The sequence below is a fragment of the Austrofundulus limnaeus genome, unplaced genomic scaffold, assembly GCF_001266775.1.
Source record: "Austrofundulus limnaeus strain Quisiro unplaced genomic scaffold, Austrofundulus_limnaeus-1.0 Scaffold6, whole genome shotgun sequence".
In the NCBI taxonomy this organism is placed as follows: domain Eukaryota; kingdom Metazoa; phylum Chordata; class Actinopteri; order Cyprinodontiformes; family Rivulidae; genus Austrofundulus; species Austrofundulus limnaeus.
In genome coordinates, this window is record NW_013952408.1 from 60173 (window position 1) to 69283 (window position 9111).

The 9111-nt window shown below is 37.5% G+C and overlaps 3 protein-coding genes across 3 annotated transcripts in view; all 3 read right to left on the reverse strand.

The window, feature by feature from the left end:
• Nucleotides 1-1575: 1575 nt before the first annotated feature.
• Nucleotides 1576-4268, reverse strand: LOC106532813 (protein THEM6). The gene is made up of 3 exons (XM_014028972.1): nt 3978-4268; nt 2867-3371; nt 1576-2769 (listed from the first exon to the last, which is right to left on the reverse strand). Exons 2-3 carry the CDS (start codon nt 3365-3367, stop codon nt 2662-2664), a joined length of 609 nt encoding a protein of 202 aa, XP_013884426.1. The 5' UTR covers nt 3368-3371; nt 3978-4268; the 3' UTR covers nt 1576-2661.
• A 449-nt stretch (nt 4269-4717) lies between these two features.
• On the reverse strand, nt 4718-7617 carry LOC106532808 (protein THEM6). The gene is made up of 3 exons (XM_014028958.1): nt 7555-7617; nt 5250-5755; nt 4718-5156 (listed from the first exon to the last, which is right to left on the reverse strand). The coding sequence occupies exons 2-3, from the start codon at nt 5751-5753 to the stop codon at nt 5049-5051; spliced, it is 612 nt and encodes a 203-aa protein (XP_013884412.1). The 5' UTR covers nt 5754-5755; nt 7555-7617; the 3' UTR covers nt 4718-5048.
• A 662-nt stretch (nt 7618-8279) lies between these two features.
• The window catches only part of LOC106532823 (uncharacterized), a 13800-nt gene continuing 12968 nt past the window's right edge, over nt 8280-9111 (reverse strand). The window contains exons 25-26 of the mRNA XM_014028981.1: nt 8906-9042; nt 8280-8784 (exon numbers count right to left, since the gene is read on the reverse strand). Coding sequence (XP_013884435.1) covers nt 8670-8784; nt 8906-9042 — 252 coding nt within the window. The 3' untranslated portion in view covers nt 8280-8669. The remainder of the gene's footprint in view (nt 8785-8905; nt 9043-9111) is intronic.

The following is a 9111-nucleotide window of genomic DNA, read 5'->3' on the forward strand; positions in this document are numbered from 1 at the left end:
GTTTAAAAATATGTTACATGGATGGGGCCATTTTATTTACATGCAAAGCATTCTGGGTTAATGATGACTTGGATAGTTCCTCGCTGCGAGGCTGCTAGCGAGCTATATCCACCCTGAAGGTTAACCTTGGACAATATTTGATGAGTGGCTCTTTTAAATGAAACCAGAAAGCATTGGCAAAGAGGAGGTAGAAATGACTCCGCCTGTAACTGAAAATATGGATGGAGGACCTCAGTTTAGCTTGTTAGTTTGTGGAGCTAGCACCAAGCTAATTCATATAAGGCAATATAGCGTTGGCACTAGCGCGAAGGCTAACGGGCTAAGCTGGGGTTCTTCTTCCATGAAGCAGCTCTGTTGTTCTCTCTGTCAACGCTCTCTGGTTTCATTTAAGAGTCGATCGTCAGATATTGTCCAAGATTAACCTTCAGGGTGGATATAGCTCGCTCGCACCAAGGACCTATCCACGTCATCATTTACCCAGACTGCTTTGCTTGTAAATAAAATGGCTCCGTCTGTGTTAAAATATATTTTTAAACAATTACAAAACTAAACAGTCTACAGTATTTTTACAGTCTTTATTTTACAGTTAAAATAAGTGTTTATCAAACAAAGTCTGATGTTACAACTAATCAGGGATCCCTTTAAATTTGATTTGTTCTCTATTTGTTACCACTTTGTTGACATTGCCATCGTGAATGCCTTCGTCCTGCACAAAGAGCTGTGCAGAACAAAAGGACAAGTGCCGATGACCCAGAAGGCATTCAGGGAGACCCTCACAGAGCAGCTGATGCTTTTGGGCTCATCAACAGGCACCACCAGGCGACCACAGGAGCCATCTTGGCCACAAGATCAGCAGCACCGATTGGTCTTCATCGGCAACGACAGGACTAGTGACCACCAGAAATGTCGGCTGTGCCATTCAAAGAGAGCAGTGAAGTGCTCCATGTGTGACAAGGCCTTGTTTTGTGACGCAGAGAGACTTACAATAAATGGCATGATGGAAAAATGTGAATCAACACAACCGGACACCTGGGTTGAAAAAGTGAAATAGAAAATATACAGTTCACTGGGTCAGTGTTTCTAGTTTTACTTTTTTTTTTAAAGAACATAAATCTTTTTTTACAAACTAAATTTGTAGAACATTTTTTGGGAAAATGAACGTTATTGTTCATGCATCTACTACTGTATTTGTCATTTTGACAGGAAATCTGAGTATAAAACAGGATCCCCCTGCGTGTCGAAATACACTGGCTAGAGCTGTTGATGTTTTTAAAGTATTCTGAAGTTACACCCTTTTGAAGTTGGTGTTACCCAATTTGGCACATTTTGCATACATACGGATAACTTTCAGTGAGAACATTTACATATCCACAGAAAAACAGGTCCAGAATATTCATTTTTATGTTATTGACTTAAATCTGAATCTTAGTTTTGTTTGTGAAGCCAGTTATTTCAAGACAATGTTTGGTCAAACTACGCTTTACCCTGGATTATTTATTTTTTCTTCTTGAAAAGTAGCTCCAATAGCATATTTGGGCAATTAATACATGTTAAGAACCACAGTAAACTCAGTACTTCACAATTTCCAGAGCTGTTTTTTTTTATTTAAAATGCAATGATATAATTAAACACAATTGTTTAATAAGTCTGTTTCAATAAATTAAAGAATGATAAGTGGAAAGTAAAAATACAATTCATAAAGTGAAACTTCAGTATATGTTAGGATATTTTTTTAGAGAGAGCAATGACAATAAATATACAGATAGGACACATTTTTTAAAAAGTCTAATACTCGCAAAGAGCAATACATTACTTTGGTCACAACAAAAAGCTCTGATACATGGATGAACGGGTAACACATCTCAAATTGTTGTCAATAAGACCACTCAAGCGTTCAGGTTCCAGTGTGCGTTGCAGGTTTTTTAAAAGTTGCCAGCAACCTCATGTTAGCCTTCATTTATTATACCTGCCGATCAAAACTAAAACATTCTCTCAGTAATCACATGCAGATCCAATTAAGAGGCTGTCCACTTAAATGACTTTTTAAAACTATAAAAGAACAATAAAGTGCAGGATATATAGAGTATTCCCTTTCAGATTAACAGGAATTAACCTGTTCAAAATACCCACCATGGGATAAAACATCTGTCAGTTCATGCTCTTTATATGCATTCAAGTATTTCAATACATACAGTATACGGTTTTCTGTTTTTCATAAAAGTTATTTCTCTCCATCTAAACTACAAGAAACAGGCCTGAAAAATATTTTGATTGTTTTAAAACATGCACTGGTGTCAGTAAAAGATTAACTTTTGAACCACATGCTAAACTGAACAGATTATTTTCCTAAATGAGGAAAAATGAATAAATCTAAAATCCATCAACTACTTTGTAGGTTGCGAGGGTAAAACTATGTACCGGGTTCACTTTCTTTTCAAGCGAACGATTTTCATACAGTTCAAGTTTTCAGATGTAGCTGTCATTATTTCAGAACTTCACATCATACAAAAATACACAGCAGAACCGATTAACCCAAATCTGGGATACTAGAAGTCAGCTAAAACTCACTTGTTTATGTCTGTGGGTATGCAGAATGTATACGTTTGTGCAATGCTATGATATGTGTCTACACACATAATACAAGGTGGTCTCGGTGTGACTTCACTTGCTCTTATGCTCCAGTCCGCTCTCTGCTCTCAGCGCCTGGCTGCTGGCTGAAATGAAGCTGATCCAGTGTTTGAGCTCCTCTGAAAACTCTGGGCACTCGATCTGCAAATTAAAGCATAATTTGACACATTGTTAGTAACATAATCGCAATCATCTATGACATATTAAACTTTTTTTTTTAATGAAAGCAAAATGTTACCTTCTTTTTGCAGATAAATTCAATAATCCTTTCTGGGCTGCTGCCCACCACGTTCTGCCTACAGAGCATGACCGCAGACACAAAACCATCTCTCTTGGACACGAAGCGCTGCTCCAAGTAAAAGGCCTTCTCATCCCAGCCAAGCACTTTGGTGCGGATCTCAAACAGCTCCCTGAAGGCCAGAGAGCGGCGGTAACGGATGGTAGAGGCACCTACGACCAGTTTGGCTCCTAACTTGCGAGAGGTCAAGAACAGCCCGTTTCTCATGTAGTGGTGGAAGCGAGCAAAGTCACACTCCCTCAGATACCGAGAGTTGTTCATGTGCCCCAAGTAGTCTAAATCGTGAGTGAGGACTATGCCGTCAAAGATTTGCTCTGCGAGTATATCCTCTAATCTGGGCTGAAACCATGTCTCGATGAACACCAGGGCGCCCCGAAGGAAGTACCACACATCCAGGTTGCAGAAGAGCAGGAGGAGTGCAAACAGCACCAGCAGCAACATCTCTCTGGAACAGATCAAATGTCAAATTAAAGAAGCAAAAGAGGTGCATCAAATGTCAATAATTACATATATTTTAACAATATCTCTACTTAGTTTTTACAGCTGTGTAATGAAAAAAATTGCAATTTAAAAATAGTTTGTTTTCTAAATTCATAACCACACACGAACTGATTGAATCTGTTTCTTTTCTTTTTTTTTTCTTTTTTTCAAATTTAAAAATACTTTATTGATCCCAGAGGGAAATTTGGTAAAGAATGGATTTGAATGGAATTTAAAAAAAATGGATTTCCTTTTTTTTTTTCTTGATTGTATCTGTTTCTATGCAGATGCACATGAAAAGATGTCAGCTCTCCTGACTGAAAACACGGAGGCAGCCAAGTCACAGAGGCTATGCAACCTTGACAGGACTGCAGAGCTAACGCTGCACTGTTCAAATGAGCCGACAGCGAGCTCTGTTAGCTTAGCCGCTAGCTGCAGGAAGCCGATGGCCTTGGAGGGAGAGCGGACAAATTCTGATGCGGAAGTCGTCACGGTTCGGTTTCTTAACGTCGAATTTCAAGTACCAGCTATAAAGCGGACACAAGCATCACTGTATTACTGTGTAACTCACTGTGCGTTCCGTAGAAAGCGCTAACATGAGAAGAGATGCAACTTCAAGAAGCCGGCCGGTTCAATAGACATGACTTCCTGGTTAATGACGTAACGCAGACTGATTGGCTGACTTGTTGGCATAGGTTCAAGTTTTACCTTATGTCTCATTTGTTGAGGCTATGAAGTGTGGAATATAATGGTATTTTTTTAAATAAATCTGGTGCAGAAGTTTTTAAAACAATGTTTTTGTTCTAGATAACCCAAACTGAGGAATTTAAAAGTTTGTTTTTCAACATTTTTATTCAGTGTCCACCTGTATTTTTTGTATGAACGAAAATACAAAAACCTTTTTAATACTTTCCAAAATGTATAAACAAACCCTTAAAATTCATACATTTAGAAGAAATAAAAATAATATTGGGCTACTGTACATTAAAACGGAATTGGTTCAGATTGACAAATCTGTTTGCTAGTTCAACCTAAAAAAAGAAAGACAACTAATCTAATAAAACTGCAGCAGATCCCAGTTAGTTTTAATGTTTCTCTGTGAAATAAATTGATCATTAAATTGCATAGGTTAGCCTCAGTCGCCTGTGTATTCTTTCAATCTGTAAAATCACGTTGATTTATTGTAGCATTTTGATTTTTCTTTTGTGCATTAAACACAGAAGTCTCTTCATCGCTACATTCTTTAGGACACTGCATAGTGACTTATATTTCTAAGTAAACATCCCAATTTCTCACCATAAAAACATACAGTTAGGAAAGCATGGATTTTTATTGTATTTGTAAAACCTTCAAACTAAACTCATTATTTTATTGTTAAAAGATGATACAAATTATGTAGTCAAATGACTTTTCCATTAAAGATCATTTATAAACACTTTCAACTCTCAAAGAACTAAACAGAGTTATTTCAGTGATTCCTCTGTAAATAATTGAAGCTTATTTCCCTCAGTGCAAAATGTAGGCACAGATGTGCAACAGTCATTTAACGGAGCAGAGATGTCTCGCTCCACATATGACTCTTGGATGGGTGAACTGTCAGGGTTATAAAAAGGTTAGCACTAACAGCTGTCCATTTGATTCTTTATTTGTTCTTCTCCTCCAGACCACTCTCAGCTCTGAGGGCCTGGCTGCTGGCAGAGATGAAGTTGACCCAGTGCTGCAGGTCCTCTGGAAACTCGGGTCTTTCCACCTGCAGGTTGTAAAAAACAACAAGCTCACCATCTTTCAGAGGCAGTCAGTTCCAATGTTTAGTCTGAAAGTTACCAGCAACATTCTTTCTTACCTTCCTTTTGCACAGGTGCTGCAAGATCTTGTCCGGGCTGTTGCGTATCACACTCTGCTTACAGTACATGACGGCGCACACCAGCCCGTCTTTCGTCGACACAAATCTCTGCTCCAGGAAAAAGGCCTTGTCGTCCCACGTTACGATCCGACTGCGCAGCTCGTAGCCTTCTCCTATACACAGAGCCCTGCGGTAACGAATGGTGGTGGCGCCGACGACCATGTTGGCCCCGAGGGCCCGCGTCGCCTTGAACACGCCGTTCCGCGTGTAGAGGGAGAAGCGGGCGAAGTCGCACTCGCGCAGGTATCGAGCGTTATTCATGTGGCACATGTCGATGTCGTGTGGGGTGACCCGACCCGTCAGGACCTGCTCTGCCGTGACGTCCCAGACTGGAGGCTGAAACCAGGCCCGCAGGATCACCACGGCGGCCCGCACGAAGTACCACACATCCACGATGCAGAAGAGAGCGAGAACTGCGGCGAGAAGCCACAACACCCACCACATGTCTGTCAAAGAAAGGGCGTTTTTATTTATTTAAGAATGAATGATTTTTGTTACCGTGATATTTACAAGTTTAATTTAGTTCCATTTTCTTTGTTTTGCATTGTAGCAGGGAATAAGGGCAGGTAGGCTACGATGGATTGTTCTACAGTAGTGTGCTAAACCAGTGGTTCCCAAACTTTTTATCTTCTGACCCACAAAATATCCATGGAAAAACTTTGTGACCCCAAATATTACTGGTCTGAGTACACAAACGTCGTTAATAACCCTAAAAACGCAGGCTTTTTGACAATCTCTAAACAGCTTGTACACAAATATAAATACTTATTTATACTTATTTTGTGTTTTTGTAATAATTATAGAGAAAATATTACATCAGCAATTATTTTATTATTCTTTAAATTGATTTCTGGAGATTATCCAAGGTGCTTCATGACCCATATATGGGTCATGAAGCACCTTGGATAATCTCCAGAAATCAATTTAAAGAATAATAAAATAATTGCTGATGTAATATTTTCTCTATAATTATTACAAAAACACAAAATAAGTATAAATAAGTATTTATATTTGTGTACAAGCTGTTNATTTTAAATATACTAACCTCATTCATTTGTAACAACTAAGGCAAAAATGTAATTAATTCAGAAAATCTTTTCAGGACCCCACCTTGATGTTTCGGGACCCCACTTTGGGTCCCGACCCCAACTTTGGGAAACACTGTACTAAACTACCCCTGACATTTTTATATTCTTGCTTGCAAGATGCCCTATTTTTTTTCTTGATGTTGGTCTTGATGAGTAGTTCTCCAGGCTTTCAGAAGGTCTTCAGATGGTTTTCTTGGGAAACTTGTTATTTAACTGAAGATTCATTTTTACACCTACAAATGAACCACATCTTTTTATTGCCATTTAGAATTTTGTTTTTTCCTAACTTGACATCCTAAGTTTGTAAAGAAACTGGTTTGGGAGAGTGTAGATACACCAGAGACTCACATATTTCTCTGACTTGCAGAACTCTAGGTGTGTCCTTGCAACCCGGAGTGATGAGATAAAAAAAAAAAAAAAAAACACACCAAACCACTTTTGCTTCAGTCACAAATGAAGACGTCACTGCTTAAAAACGTGCAAGCTTTTCTAGTATCTGCCTAAATCTCGTTTAAACATTTGAAACTGTAAAAAAAAAACAACAACTGTGTGCAATCTTTTTAAAAGATTACTTAAACTTATGTTAATGGATGACTTACTTCTAACTACTTATTTGCAGTAAAAACGAACAGATATTAAATCTGTAGGTGTTGGGCCCTTGTCATTTCTGAAAACAATTATTCACCCTTTTGTGAAAACAAACAAAAAAAAGATTTAAAACTATTAAACCACTGTGATTTAAGTCGGTGAAAGAGCAAAACAGGTCCAGCAAGAAAGACAGGCTAACTCTGCAAATGGCACAAGTTTGAGGAAACAGCTAGTTTGACTGAAAACGAGAGATTTAAAACCTAAAGATAATTTAATGTATTTTCTAATAATTTCAATAGACACTTATCAGCTTTTCTTAAATTCATATATAATTTGAATTAACAGGGTTAATTCTGTAAAAGCATAAGGACTTTGTCCACAAATGTGTTAAATATCAGATTTTATGCACCTTCTCTTCTTAAAATGCTATAAATAATTTAGTACACTTCGGTTATAGGCGAACGAACAGTTTCAGTTACTTTATTAAAGCAGCTTTTTAGCAAACTCACAACAAACGTAACGTCAACAAACACACGCAGTACAAGCTTTTTGGCCAAATTAGCACTCACCTGCTCTTTGTCCTGCTTCAACTCAGATTTGCAGAGTCGGCAGCCTTCAACTAAACTTCTAAATACTTCCGGTGAGATCTTTCAGAGTAAAAGCGTTGTTGTATGAGTGCGTTACATTTTCGGTGAAACAAACGGTGAGCAAACATAAAATCACATTGTCTGCTTTGGCAAAAAATCTAAAATCAAATTAATAAATTACACATAGGTAAATGAATGGCTAAAATCACTTTTTGTTCCGTCTAACTTTTAGTTTGACATTAAGGTTAGTTTACTTCCTGTAACTTTAGTGACGTAAACTGATTGGACAGAGATGATTGGCTGTTAAATTGTGCGTTAAAATAACTTTGGGTGTCAAAGTTTTGACTCTTTGGGTGATTTTGATAATTACTAGATTATTCATAGATGAAAAAACAAGTCAGTAATCTATTATGATAAACTACAATGTTTTTTCTAGTAGAATTTCTCTAAGAATTAGATTTGAATAAGTATTTTGACATGATCAAATGTTATTTTGTAAATAAAACGCTGAATAGCTCTATAAAATATGCTCAAATGTGTTTGAATGCATTTCAAATTGCCGTATTGTGCTTTTCTGTTTGTTAATTGCATTATAAAGACTCTTGATAAAAACATCTAATAATCCACACGTGTATCAAAACATTAAAACTTCAAACAGTTCAGCCACAGTCGTTTTTTAATCCTTCAAACTTTATTTTGAAATCACAAAAGTGACAATATAAAGTTCCATAACTAAATGACAACTTTCAACAACTAAAAATGTGCAAAGACCAAAAATGGATGGCGAGAAACAAATCAAAACCCTATAAAAGCAAAATGCCAAACATGGCATGGCAACCATATCACACTGTAAACATTTTCAACAGTATGAGATGAAAAGCACTTAAACATACTTTCAAAAGTTACAACACAAACTAAGATTTTTTTAGCTAACTTTAAGGATAATAATGCCATAAAGACTAGTTTAAAAAAGGTTTACAAACCAGCAATTGGTTTCAAAACAACATTTTTGCATTTGAGTTTGCCCCAGCTACCTACCATAATTCTGACCTAAAAGGAAGTTTGGAAGCTGGAAATCAAAGTTTCTCTTCACAGATTCACTGAATTTGCTGGGATCTGAAGTCTGTTACCATTTTCTTCATGTTCCTATCAGATGTTATGTCACTCATTTCAAGTTCGTGCCCTGGACCAGCCATGGGATCATATTGGTGTCTGAAAAACACAAAGTGGAAATCCACAAATTGTAAACAGCAATACGTGCAAAAATTATGAGCAAATGCTTCTTTACAGCAGCTGTGTAAAGTCAGCAAGTGCTGCAGCAGCAGTGACTCACTGTCTGAGGTGTTCTTCGATGGCCTTGCGCTCGTACACTGTGCCATACACTGTTCTCACAGGATCAACAAACATCATATTGGTCAGGGGACAGACCAGATGACCAGGTATAAACTGTGGCACAGGATCCATCAGGCTCTTAAAAAGAAAAAAAAATCATATATATATATATACACTCACCGGCCACTTTATTAGGTACACCTGTCC

Coding starts and splice junctions, on each gene's coding strand:
- LOC106532808 (XM_014028958.1), bottom strand. CDS start 5,753: ATGTGGTGGGTGTTGTGGCTTCTCGCCGCAGTTCTCGCTCTCTTCTGC. Junction 5,157..5,249: donor AGCACCTGTGCAAAAGGAAG/GTAAGAAAGAAT, acceptor TACAACCTGCAG/GTGGAAAGACCCGAGTTTCC.
- LOC106532813 (XM_014028972.1), bottom strand. CDS start 3,367: ATGTTGCTGCTGGTGCTGTTTGCACTCCTCCTGCTCTTCTGCAACCTG. Junction 2,770..2,866: donor AATTTATCTGCAAAAAGAAG/GTAACATTTTGC, acceptor TTTAATTTGCAG/ATCGAGTGCCCAGAGTTTTC.